The 13,894-nt window shown below is 35.2% G+C and overlaps 3 protein-coding genes across 4 annotated transcripts; all 3 read left to right on the top strand.

Annotated features, from left to right (window-relative positions):
• Positions 1-3,238: 3,238 nt before the first annotated feature.
• Positions 3,239-5,006, top strand: LOC102615937 (UDP-glycosyltransferase 76F1-like). Its single transcript, XM_006486381.4, has 2 exons — positions 3,239-3,883; positions 3,975-5,006. The coding sequence occupies exons 1-2, from the start codon at positions 3,412-3,414 to the stop codon at positions 4,874-4,876; spliced, it is 1,374 nt and encodes a 457-aa protein (XP_006486444.1). The 5' UTR covers positions 3,239-3,411; the 3' UTR covers positions 4,877-5,006.
• A 1,805-nt stretch (positions 5,007-6,811) lies between these two features.
• On the top strand, positions 6,812-8,438 carry LOC102616228 (UDP-glycosyltransferase 76B1). Of its 2 annotated transcripts, none has more exons than XM_006486382.4 (2): positions 6,812-7,352; positions 7,454-8,438. In XM_006486382.4, exons 1-2 carry the CDS (start codon positions 6,854-6,856, stop codon positions 8,344-8,346), a joined length of 1,392 nt encoding a protein of 463 aa, XP_006486445.1. In that variant the 5' UTR covers positions 6,812-6,853; the 3' UTR covers positions 8,347-8,438. The 2 variants fall into 2 exon arrangements, with proteins under 2 accessions (XP_006486445.1, XP_006486446.1); XM_006486383.4 differs by having other exon boundaries at positions 6,813-7,352; positions 7,469-8,438.
• Positions 8,439-10,510: 2,072 nt separating this feature from the next.
• On the top strand, positions 10,511-12,686 carry LOC102616711 (7-deoxyloganetic acid glucosyl transferase). The gene is made up of 2 exons (XM_006486384.4): positions 10,511-11,129; positions 11,709-12,686. Exons 1-2 carry the CDS (start codon positions 10,610-10,612, stop codon positions 12,641-12,643), a joined length of 1,455 nt encoding a protein of 484 aa, XP_006486447.1. The 5' UTR covers positions 10,511-10,609; the 3' UTR covers positions 12,644-12,686.
• The last annotated feature ends 1,208 nt before the right edge of the window (positions 12,687-13,894 follow it).

Genomic DNA, 13,894 nt, shown 5'->3' with positions numbered 1-13,894 from the left:
TGATTTCAGACAAAATTATACTTCAGTTAAAACTGAAGACAAGAGAAAGAAATAGCAATCATCTCATAATTTTGTGTTGCCAAAAACCAGAGTTGGCAAGATGGGTTGCCAAGTGACATTTTTATCGTGTCAATTTTGTGTCGTATCAAATTTATATCAACTCAAATACTTATCAATCATGTCAAAATATGAAAATTCTAGCATGATACAAAAAATAAATGAATTCTCCAATAATTCACCAACTATCTACATATTTAACTAAAGATTCACATCAAATATTACATACCCATTATATACACATAATATATAATGGGTATGTAACGTTATATTATACTATTATATTATGTTATAAAATATACATGTTTACTAAAGTATTACATATTTATACTATTGAAGTTCTAAATCTATATAGAACTTAACAAAATGAAAACACCATGTAATAATCGTGTCAATTTTGAATAAATAGGTCAAGAACTTGAATCATATAACACCAAGAAAATTCATGCATCGAATCGAACCCCGACACATTTAATAATCGTGTCAAATTTGATGACTAAAATCCATTTATTCGTGTTGCATTTTTGTCGAGTAAATGAGTTGTGACAAATTTTGTCAGTTCTATTTAAAACTTCAAATTATGTGTGAGGCAACATTTCTTTAGACTATTTGCTAAGTATAAAGCATTTTTTTTTCTTTTAATCATGCGAAGTCTAATAGATACAAATATTTGAATGCGAATGATATGTTTATTTTTTTTTCTCTTAAATATCTCAATATAAGTAATAATTATTTTTGAAATAAAACAAAAATTGTTACTCCCTTACTAAGAATAACTAATTTGACGACATGATTATTAAAAGGACTATTCGTAATTTGTTGACGGAGGTATTCTTTAAAATTTTTGGGGGCATCGAATTGCAATGATTTGATTGACAGTTCATGATCATAATAGATGATAGGATAAAACCTGATTGAGGAAAAATAATAATAAAAAATTTAAAAAATTGCCTTACTTAAAATATTTATATGATATCGGCACATGTTCGCACTTTTACAAGAGATCATTCAATTATTTGTGCTCCTTTTTAACTTATGAAAATAGAAGAGCATGTATTATTATATTAATGAATTAACTTGTAAATTAGTCAAATGGGGGTGTAAGAGTGGGTACAGATTAGTTCAATTCTCGGAGATTCTAACTCAAATATAGGCGCGAGATTGCTTGATTGGCTCAATCAGTTAATGCTTGCAAACAATAGAGAGCCTCTTTTTTCTTATAAAGAAATTAGTCAACCTCTTGAATTTTTAAAAAGTTGGGTTGAAAAGCAAATGGCAAAGTCGATGAATTCGCCAAACATTATGGCTTTAAATTTCTACAAAGAAGAGATGTGACCTCATTAGTGATGGTTGTAGATTCTTTCCCTTTTTGCTTTGGGCCGCATTCATCTTGATTTGAGGCCCATATCCTGCCGTCCGTCAATTATGTGGAACAAACATCAATCAGTGTTTGTTTCATGAATTTGCTCAACTTTTATGTCAAAAAAATGATTTTTTTTTTTTTCTGGGAATTCTGATTGAGACATACAAAAATACCATTCGATTGCTTAAAAAACACAATAACATCATAATTATTGAGAATATTTAAGATTTGGCTGAGAATAATTCATGGACTACGAGGAGTATTAATTTGATGCAGCCATCGACTTTATTGACGAATTACCCAATAAACTTTTTATTTACGATCTGAAGCCTGAACATACGTAATTATTCCCTTTTATATAACAAATATAACGCATGTGTGGTACTATAATTATGACTAATCATTTCTTCGTCATTTTCTTATTAACTATACCGAGAAGAGGGTGATAACATAAAACATAAATAGCAAAGAGTAAAGATTACCTCAAGAGGGGGTACACACTAAACTTAATTACGTGCCAGTTGCCACAATACAAATGTGCTATCGAGAAAACTCTCAACTTTTTATTATTAATGGACGGACAATTTCACACCACCACTTCACATTCATACGCACTCATCTACGTACCACCATTACACAAATCTCATCATCAAATGAACATCCCTAAAGATGTAATTTACTCTCTTATTGCATGATATATATGTCTATATATATATATATATATATATAGAAAGAGAGACACGTGACACATATATTCATTAATTAAAGAGAAATAAGCGTGCTAATTAATAATTTATTGAGTAATTAATTAATCAGCCAGAGATTTCAATGGCCCTAACATCAGGTCTGTCCGCAATGACTTTAGGCACAGTCACAGTCAAGACCCCATACTCCATGCTAGCTAGCTTTAACCTGATCAAAAATTATAGGTTAATAATTCAAAAATAAATACCAAAACTTTTTTCTATTCACGAATTTCATTTATTGTTGAAGATTAGGACATTGTAGAAAACAGGTGAGGTTCTAGCTATAGAACAGTAAGAGCCAGCTATATTTATGGAAATAAAAATTAGGAATCTGAATATCTTTTTTCCAATTAACAATAAATTACGAGGAAGTGGCCATCTATGCTTCTGAGACAGCCCATTTAAATTCAGCTAAAAAGTGCCCATGATTTGCCCAATTGATTGGACCACCGCACGCTTACAGCCCAAGGAGCCCAATTACTGCGAACTAAGTTGAGGGGCCAAGAAGCAAAGAGCAATTGGGCACCCACCGGCCACCCCTTAGAAATTTGAGCCACATCTGAAAACTTGAACCTGTAACTATCAGAATCATCTTGTGAGTTGTTCCACAATTACAGAATTTACTTGAAACAATTTGGCTAACACACGCACGAAAAAGGGTTGATTGAGAAAAAAGAAAAAAATAAATGCGAGAGCAAGTGACCAAACACAAACAGAAACGGCTCCATCGATAAAAGCAAATTCTGCAAAGTCTGCAACTTGTATTGACTACACCTAACATGCTACACGTGCAGTCTGTCGATGAAGTGAAAGGTCGCTCTCAGCTCCCATTTTGAAAGTCATTCGTCATTAATGGCGCTTCAATTATTGTATTATACGTGTCATTTAAAAATAAATAGCTGCAAGGACAAGATAAGATTTTTGATTATTTTATTATAAATCTGTTATATACATCTGATTTATAGTAAATAACGTGGGCTCGTTCATTATTTATACGAAAGAATTATAAATTATGTAATTTAGTATTAGTCTATTATTATTATTATTATAATTAATATTATTCGAATAGATCCTTCTTGTACTTTATTTGAATGTCATCCATATTATGAGAAATCATCAAAAACTCTCATACAAAGTTACAAACAACCGAGGGGGTTTTCGTGAAGATTTGTGAAGCCAATCGAAAGTCCTCCAACAAAATATTACATTTAAGAAGCTCTAACAGAGAACCACGCTAGCACACAAATGGATCAAAGAAAAGGTCGCAGATTGGTGCTATTCCCTTTACCATTACAAGGCCACATAAGTCCAATGCTACAACTAGCAAACATTCTTCATTCCCAAGGCTTCACCATTACAATAATACACACAAGCTTCAACTCTCCAAACCCTTCAAGCCACCCACACCTCACTTTCCATTTCATTCAGGAAAACTTATCTGAATCCGAAGCCTCAACAGATGACCTCGTTGCCTTTGTTTCACTGCTTAACACCAAATGCTTAGTGCCCTTTCGCGATTGCTTGGCTAAGTTGTTAGCTGATGTCGAGGAGGAGCCTATTGCTTGCTTGATCTCAGATGCCATGCTTCCTTTCACCCAAGCTGTTGCTGACAGTCTTAAGCTTCCGAGGATTGTGTTGAGGACTGGTGGTGCTTCATCTTTTGTAGTTTTCGCCGCATTTCCACTTCTAAAGGAAAGAGGCTACTTCCCAATTCAAGGTTTGTGTTTTTGCAAAGTCAAGGTTCTTCTATTAATTAAGCCAACATTTTGATGAAGTAACACTTTCTTGCTTGAGTTGTTTGGTTTCAGATTCTAAAGGACAAGAGCCAGTGGTGGAGCTTCCACCTCTGAAGATTAAAGATCTTCCAGTGATCAACACTCGGGATCCTGAAACACTTTATGAGATAGTAAATGGCATGGTTGATGGAGCAAAGGTCTCCTCGGGAATCATTTGGAACACATTTGAAGATCTTGAAGAATCAGCGCTTGCCACACTTCGCCAGCAATTTTCAATCCCTATTTTCCCAATAGGCCCATTTCACGTATGCATTCCAGCTTCTCCGAGTAGCTTGTTGACACAAGATCAAAGCTGCATTGCTTGGCTAGACAAACAAGCACCCAAGTCAGTGATCTATGTGAGCTTTGGGAGTATTGCAGCAGTAAGTGAAGCTGAATTTTTGGAGATTGCTTGGGGGTTAGCCAACTGCAAGCTGCCCTTTTTGTGGGTGGTTCGACCTGGTTTAACCCGTGGCTCGGATTGCCTTGAGCCATTGCCAAGTGGGTTCATGGAAATGGTAGATGGAAGGGGACATTTAGTGAAATGGGCACCTCAACAAGAGGTGCTGGCTCACCCTGCTGTTGGAGCATTTTGGACTCACAATGGTTGGAATTCGACATTGGAGAGTATTTGCGAAGGCATTCCTATGATTTGTATGCCTTGTTTCACTGACCAAAAAGTGAACGCAAGGTATGTAAGTGATGTTTGGAAAGTGGGGCTGCAATTGGAGAATGGCCTCAAAAGAGAAGAGATAGAGAAGACAATCAGAAGAGTAATGGTGGAGAAACAAGGAGAGGAGATTAGGAGCAGGATTTTTCGCTTAAAGGAGAAGGCTAATCATTCCTGGAAGCAGGGTCGTTCTTCATTTGAGTCCATAAACAGCTTGGTTACTCACATTTTATCATTAGAGACATTTACTTTCCACACTCAGTAATCAACTCTTACATTTAAGCTTTGAGCTAATTTTATCAGAAAAATTAATAACCATTTCAAGCTTTTGTTATTACATATACTATATGTATATGCAGCTTGAATATGAATCCAAAGGTGGCATTTCTTGGTTACTTTTCTTTAAATTTCAAAATTCTTTTTTTCCCTGGCTTAGGAATTTTAAAAGAATAACATTTTCCTTACAGTTTAAAAAACTGTGTAGGTTATCATATAATAACTTATTCATCAATTCCCTCCTCCCCCACCCAGGAAAAAAAGAAGGGGGGAAAAAAAAAAAGAGAGAGAAACTTGTTTATCATGTGGGGTTCCTCAATTAACTATCTCTGTGGTGGCTATTACTGGGGTCAAGCAGTGCCAATTGCCTTCTGTAATAATTCAAAGTGACACTGATATTTTCAAAAAAGAAAAAGCGACACACTGATGCAAATCACTAAGGTCCCCCGTTGGGATGTTAATTATCACTCAGAAATCGACTCGTCATACTGATTTACAAGTTATGACATCAATGAAAACCGCCTGCTTTAGATCCCAAAAAATTAACTATATCTACAATGGAAATGACATTTTGTCTTGTGGCCTCATTAAGAACTTCAGCTCATAAACAAACTGTGTGTTTTTAGTTGGAGCATGATTATATTGGCTGTCTCATTCTTAATATCATGTCATAAAACATAAGTTTCAACTCCAAGCAATAGTGAAGGATTCAAGGTGCATATAACAACCGTGATTGTGGAGCGAGCAGGAGGGCCTGTAGGAGCTTGGCCGAGTGGTGTTCAAACAGTTTTATTTTGTTTTAGTGACCAAATGGTGAATGCAAGATATGTTAGATTTGTCATAGAGAGTCGGATTGCATTCAGAGGGCCAGCTGGAAATAGGGGAGACTAAAAGAGCAATCAGAAAAGCAATAATGGAAGCCGAGGGGCGGGAAATGGGAGAAAGGATTATGTACTTAAAAGGAGAAAGTGGATCATTGTCTAAAACCAGGAGGTTCTTCACTTCAATCTCTAAAGAGATTGGTTGACTACATTCTCTCATTCTAAATTTTTTCCAATATCCTGTATAAATTATTGATTGTCCAAACTTACTTAAAGATGATCATCCAAGAAATAGAACTTGAGTTTGCTCTGATTTTGTCATACCAACCACTGGAAACATATTTTATTTACCACAATGCTTTAGCATATTTCGTTGAAGAGCAGGTGACAACTATTTCAAATATTTGTTTGAAGCTGTCTGGTCCATAGATACCCTACTTAGTTTCACGATCGTTAGCATAACTTATTGGTTAAAAAAATTTCCTTTGCCCCTGGCTCAAGGAAGCTTACAAGAACAACAGTTTCCCTATAATTTAGAAAACATCGTGTACTGTATGTAGGTTATCATATAATAACTTGTTTCTCTCTTTATTTTTGAAAAATTTTGTTTACTAATTGGGGTTCCTCAGTTAGTCCATTTACTCTGCGGTGCTCGTTGAAGAGATCGATCAAGCAATACCTATTGCTCAGCGGTCACTTCAAGGGACACACTGATGCAAATCTCTAACAAACCCTTTGGCCCCATGTGGGTTTGTTAATTATATATTTTCGCTAAGAAATCGACTCATCATCTTCGTTATAAGCTATGACATCATTGGCTGCATCACTACCATCAAATAATTCATCATCCTGCTTTAAGTTCTGAAAAAGAAAACAACCGTACCGTGACAAAGATGGTTGTTTTTTTTTTTTTTTGTGGCCTCAGAAGAAGTTCAATTTGTACACGAAGTGGTCTCAGAAGAAGTTCAATTTGTACACGAACTTACCGTATTATGCTAGCGGGATAGTACTGGCTGTCTCCTTCAATTTAATATGTTGTCTATCGTAGAACACGTTTATCATGTTGATCTCTTGAACTGAAGGTGCATATAAACCTAACATCAAATAAAGTTGGGACATTGAAGAGCAAGCGAGAGGCAGATTCAATGGAGAGGCAGAAAGAATCCAATGTGCAACAAAAGAAGGGGCGCCGGGTGATACTCTTTCCTCTGCCTTTGCAAGGCCACATAAACCCCATGCTTCAGCTTGCAAGCATTCTATATAGTAAAGGCTTTTCCATCACCATAATTCACACCAACTTCAACTCTCCAAACCCTTCTAACTATCCTCACTTCAGCTTCAATTCCATCTCTGAGAGCCTGTGGGAAAGCGAAGTCTCCACCGAGAATGCCATATCTCTTCTTACAGTCCTTAATGACAAGTGTGTTGTGCCATTTCAGGATTGCCTGGCTAAGTTGATTTCAAATGGTGATCAGGAGGAGCCCGTCACCTGCTTAATCACAGACGCTATCTGGCACTTCGCACAAACTGTTGCTGATACCCTAAGGCTTCCGAGGATCGTGCTAAGAACTAGTAGTATCTCTTCTTTTCTCGCTTTTTCTGCCTTCCAAATTCTACTGGAAAAGGGTTACCTTGCCGAACAAGGTTTGCATGTCTCTCCCTACATTATTTAGATTCAAACAAGCATTAACAAGTGCACACTGATTTTCTTTCTTTTATTATTTTATTTCATTTATGGTTTTCAGTTTCTTTTTCCTCAGATTCCCAGTTAGAAAAACCAGTGACAGAGTTACCACCGCTGAGAGTGAAAGACATTCCGATTATTGTAACACATGATACAAGGAATTTTCATCAACTGATATCAGCGGTGGTTAGTAAGACAAAGGCTTGTTCAGGATTGATATGGAACTCTTTTGAGGACCTTGAACAAACCGAACTCACAAGATTACACAAGGACTTTCCCATCCCAATGTTCCCAATAGGCCCATTTCACAAGTACTGTCTAGCTTCTTCAAGTAGCTTACTATCTCAAGACCAAAGTTGCATTTCCTGGTTAGACAAACAAGCAGCAAAATCTGTAATGTATGTGAGTTTTGGAAGTATTGTTGTTGTAAATGTGACCGAATTTTTGGAGATAGCTTGGGGGCTAGCGAATAGCAGGGTACCCTTTCTCTGGGTGGTTCGACCAGGATTAGTCCCTGGAGTAGAATGGCTTGAACCTTTGCCAAAAGGGTTCCTGGAAATGCTGGATGGAAGAGGGCATATAGTAAAATGGGCTCCCCAACAAGAGGTTTTAGCTCATCCTGCTGTTGGAGGGTTTTGGACACACAATGGTTGGAACTCAACATTGGAGAGCATATGTGAAGGCGTCCCCATGATTTGCCAACCCTGTTTTGGTGATCAATTGGTGAATGCAAGATATGTTAGTCATGTTTGGAGGGTTGGATTGCATTTAGAAAGGAAGTTTGAGAGAAGGGAGATCGAAACAGCAATCAGAAGAGTAACTGTTGAAGCTGAAGGCCAGGAAATGAGAGAGAGGATTATGCACTTGAAGGAGAAACTGGAACTTTCCTTATTAGAAGCTGGTTCTTCATATCAATCTCTAGAGAGATTGGTTGATCACATACTTTCATTCTAGTTTTTTCAATCCTATGGTGTAACAAGTATTGATCGTCCAAACTTACTTAAAGATGATCGCACAAGAAATAAAGCTCAATTTTCTGGCTTCAAGTCGATCCCATTGTTTTGTTGGAAGCTTTGAATAATTGTCCAATTTTCTGTTATCAATTCAACTGAAGCACTGATGCTAATTGTTTACGTAACCAATTTGACGAGACTTGTCTCAACGTACTCCGTCTCTAAATTCCAGACGAATCATGTCATAAACTTTGTGATTTTCTTTTATATTCATTTATTGAATTATATGATTTTGATATAATAAAAATCCAATAAACAAATTAACTCTCTTAAATCCCATAGTGTAAAAATGTATCTGCATAAAAATAAAAAAAATGAGGATGCCCCTTAGAAAAAGAACTCTTATATATAGAAACTTTTTATGAGGAATCGGAGTGACAGTCCATGATTAACGATTGAGAATAGATGGACTTGCCATAGGCCTAATTTTACTATCAAGATTTATCACCATTTTAACTACTTTAGCTCCTTGACCAATTACTTGAAATTCCCAACTATTCCACTTAAAAAGTAGTATAATTTCTTTTCAAGAAATTATTTGTAATTTTTTAAAATTAAATGAGACAATTGCTCATATTATAACTCATATTATATGAGACTATAACTGATATTTATAATTAAATAATTACTAGAACTAATTTACGTTAAATCTTATACAGTACTGCCTAAATTTTAATGCACTACTCAAATTTTGACTCTCCTTAATATTTGAGTAAGGTTAACTCCGCTCGTATTTCGAAAGAGAGAAGACTATTTTCACTCAAATTTTTTAAAAAAATTAAACATCTACAATATTTTTTTGGAGATTCAAACCATTAACCTCACAATTGTGAGAGAGTGTCTCTGATTAATTAATTGTGATTTCTAAATCTTCTTTTATATGTGTTTTCTATATCTTATTCTATAAATTATTAAAACGTTTAATCTAATTGAAATATTCATCCATAAATAAACATGTAAATGTGTACTAAAACATCATACTCCACTTTTTTGAAAACATAGAATAGATTAATGATATGTTTACTTCTTGTATTAGAATTGATAACGATTACTTGTTAAAAACATAAAAGAATAAGAATTAATTTTTGGTGGAGTCCAAAAATTTAGGAGTGAGACAATGAGAATTTATTTTCATGGGAGGTAAGAATGAAAATCAGGAATGATGAATGAATTGACTTTTTTACTCTTAACAAAATTGATTTTTTTTTTACCACATTTAAATAATAACAACAACAACAACAACAATAATAACCATTGTAATAGTTATTAAAAAATTATTTTATTATGATTATAATAATAATTATTATTGTTAATATTATTAACTATAATTATTATAATAAATAAAATATTAAGATTATTATTGTTAAAAATATAACTATTGTAATAATAATTATCATTATTTCATTATATTATTATAATAATAATTGCAATAATAATAATGATAGTAATATTTATAATAAAATTATTTACTATTTATTCTGTTAGAATAATTGTATAATTGCAAGGAAGGATATTTTAATAACTTTTTATAATCTATTATCATTAAAAAATCAAAATAAACCCACCAATGAAAATATAACTTATGCTGATTTCAATACTTACAGCTCAATTAAATAAATTATTTTAATTTTTATTTCTCATATTTTGATTTCAAAGAAGTAAATGCACCATAAAAGTAATTTGCTAACGATCCTTAAGGTTAATTGTGAAAATGTTTATAATCAACAGCAAGGCTGCAACCGTTTACCACATAATTTTTGGCAGAATCTTTAAAACATTGGATTTTACTCAATTTTAATGGGTTAGAGTTTGCTTACCCGCTAACTTCAAGATTTTACCATTTCTAGTTGTTTTGCTGATGATTAGTTTTATTTTTAAGGACTGAGGACATTCCTGTACAGCATGGTGTGGAGTGAGTCGACTCGGCGATTTAAACAATTGTCCCCCCCATGCCCATGGGGTCCCCGCACCATGAGATGAAAGATTAACAGGGAGTTTTTATTAACACAGAGACGTGACTTCTTTAAATTTGTCATTTGTGTTTTGCCATTTTATATAGGGATAAAATTGTAATTATAGCATAGTGATTTGGATTTGGTTGAGGACTCGTCGGCAGCACCACTCAATATTAAGCTTGACGCAGGCGCTGGCAAGTCAGTTAACAAGGTAATACCAAAACTCAAAAAGAGCTTTCGATTTGATAGATGGAGCAGGTGCCACGGCCAGGTCCAAAATATGCATGCTATCCTCCTCATGTTCTGATATGGCCTCTCCCAGCACTAGGCCATGTCAACTCCATGCTGAAGCTGGCCGAGCTGCTCAGCCATGCCGGTATCAAAATTACCTTTCTCAATTCCGAGCATTACCACGAGCGCCTCGTCCGTCACAGCAGTGATGTTTTTTCACGTTACATGAATCTTCCAGGATTTCAATTCAAGACCATAACAGATGGCCTTCCAAAGGACCATCCGCAAACGGTAGATAATTTCCACGAGTTGTTGAATTCATTGGCATCAGTAACTCCCCCTCTTTTGAAAGATATGCTCACTGATGCTAAGTCGCCGGTGCACTGTATAATCTCAGATGGACTTATGAGCTTTGCTATCGATGTTGCAAAACAAGTTGGAATTCCCATTATCTATTTTCGTACCGTCAGCGCTTGTGCCTTTTGGGCTTATTTTTGCATCCCTGAAATCATCGACGCCGGCGAGCTCCCTATCAAAGGTACTTTGTCTCTGTTTTTTTTTTTTTTTTTTTGCGGTAACAATTTACAATATATTCGTATCTTTTGATTTTTTTTTTTTTTTGGTGCCCTTTTGTGGACTTTTGTTTTAGTCCTAAACAGTGCACACAATAATTCAATTAAAAATAATACATACATATATATAAATGGTGGACACATTGGAAATGCGTACGCCTAAGCTGAAAAAATGGGAGAAAATACGTGAAAACAGAGGAAAACAAGCAAGTAACAACTTTAGTTTTTATTATATTCAATTTGATTTCTCACTTGGGATTTTACATCACAAAACCAACTCTACATACTTCGTTTCCCCCCTGTAATAATCCTCCTCCGTAGTGTCCAAATTCAGTCTGACTTACATAACCAAAAAATAATGCCACATTTAATAACCAAGTGAATTTGTTAAACTGCAGTTGCTTCCCAAATAAAACTCCACATTTATCAGTAGTCTCACTTTAACTTACTTTCTTGATAAAATTTACATTTGGATCCTATTAATTTTCCAATTCTTCTTATTTCTTTCTAAGATCGAATTCCTTTGATTCAATTTTCATGTGAAGGAAATGAAGACATGGATCGCCTAATAAAACATGTGCCTGGCATGGAAAAGTTTCTCCGGTGCCGCGACCTTCCAAGCTTCTGCCGAGCCGAGGACCCAATGGACATGAACCTCCAACTCGTTGTGAGCGAGACCCGATCATCTGTTCGAGCAGACGGACTCGTATTGAACACATTTGAAGACCTGGAAGGGCCCGTGCTGTCCCAAATCCGTGCTCACTGCCCTAAAATTTACACCATTGGACCTCTTAATGCGCATCTCAAAGCAAGAATCCCCGAAAACACACATTCCTCAAACAGTTTATGGGAAGTGGATAGAAGTTGCATAGCTTGGCTTGACAATCAACCTTCCAAATCTGTAATTTTCGTAAGCTTCGGCAGCGTTGCGGTGATGCAAAGAGATCAACTAATTGAGTTTTGGTATGGTCTTGTCAACAGCCACAAAAGATTCCTGTGGGTCATCAGGCCTGACTTGATTTCTGGGAAAGATGGTGAGAATCAGATTCCGAAGGAGCTTGACAAGGCAACTAAGGAGAGAGGATACATTGCAGGCTGGGTTCCGCAGGAAGAAGTTTTAGGCCACAAGGCTGTTGGCGGATTTTTGACTCATTGCGGCTGGAACTCAACTCTGGAGAGTATTGTGGCTAGAATGCCTATGATTTGCTGGCCATCATTTGCTGATCAGCAGATCAATAGTAGGTTTGTGGATGAAGTGTGGAAGCTGGGGTTAGATATGAAGGATTTGTGTGATAGAAAGATAGTTGAGAAGATGGTGAATGAACTGTTAGTGGAGAGGCGGGCGGCATTTATGAAATCCGCTGATCGGATGGCTAATTTGGCTATAAAAAGTGTTAATGAAGGTGGATCCTCGTATTGCAATTTGGACCATCTTATAAATGATATAAGGATGATGAGCTCAAAATCGGAGAATAGCTAAAAGATTTGCGATGTATGATTATAATAAATAACTGTATTGAATATGTGTGTTGAGTGCAGATGCAGAATCAAGCGTACCAAATAATCACAGAAAGATAAATGATATAAAATTTAACGTGATTCGACAAAGTGTCTTCGTCTACGGGAACAAGAGAGTATTATTATTAAACTAACAATGAGTAGAGTATAATATTTGAGTAATAAAAACCTCACTTTCCAAAACTCAAATACACCTAAAGCACTCTCTCACACACACTCTCCAATTGCTCACACACACTCTCCAATTGCTCACATTCTCAGAACTCTAGAATTGTTTCACTTGCAATTTCTCTTAAGCTCTCAAAATTTGAGATGAATGAAATCCTTAACTATTTATAGGAGAAATGAGTTACTATACAAATAATAAAATAATTAAAAATATAATTTTTAATTATTATTATTTTTTAAACATTTTTGCTTCATCCCCTTTGTCCATTCTATCTTTCCGGCTGCAAAATCAAATTGAATTTGATTTTGTTTCCTTATAATTGTTGGCTGCACTGCAACAATGTGCTCTTTACAAAAGCTTGTTGGTACGGATAGCAAACAGTGGGGTTGGGTCAGGTTTTTTCAAACCTAGGCCCAAGCCCACTTAAAGTTTAATGTGAGGGCCTGGACTAGGCCCATTGCGGGCTTGGATTGGGCTCGGGGCCGGACTTGAGCTTTTATTTATTTTTTAAATTTGAAATAAATTAATGATCAACAAGTTATTATAATCATAGATAAATTAAAAAAAATAAATATTTCAATGTAAAATAATAAATAAAGCAAATAAAAGCTCATAACTTTAATTTTTTTTAATACTAGATTCTCTAATTTAAATACTCTATTAATTAATTATTACAAAAGAGAGACTTTAGTATTATAATTTTAGCTCTTTTGAATCATTATTAATTTATAAGTTAAGAATTTAAGTTTTCTTTTTTATTTTTAAATTACTTTTCAATTTTAATAATACAATTCTAATTTATAAATTTATTTTTTTTAAATAGTAGATCTAAGCTTGACCCGAGTTTGGACCCTTGTCCAGGTCCTCATGTGCGAGGGCCTAGTCTAAGCCCGCGGGCCTAGGATGGTTTATAATGACGAATAGAGAAAACTTGAAAATAACATCTGTGACGCGTGAGTCACTAAGAAAATCAGAACTAATTTTTTTTTTTAAAAAAAAAAAGCCATCAGCAAACAAGCAGATACCTTCCAAAATAAGAGAGAG

This window comes from Citrus sinensis, chromosome 4 (genome assembly GCF_022201045.2).
Source record: "Citrus sinensis cultivar Valencia sweet orange chromosome 4, DVS_A1.0, whole genome shotgun sequence".
In the NCBI taxonomy this organism is placed as follows: Eukaryota; Viridiplantae; Streptophyta; class Magnoliopsida; order Sapindales; family Rutaceae; genus Citrus; species Citrus sinensis.
Note: the sequence above shows the minus strand (reverse complement) of the source record. Positions and strands in the feature narration are given on the sequence as shown.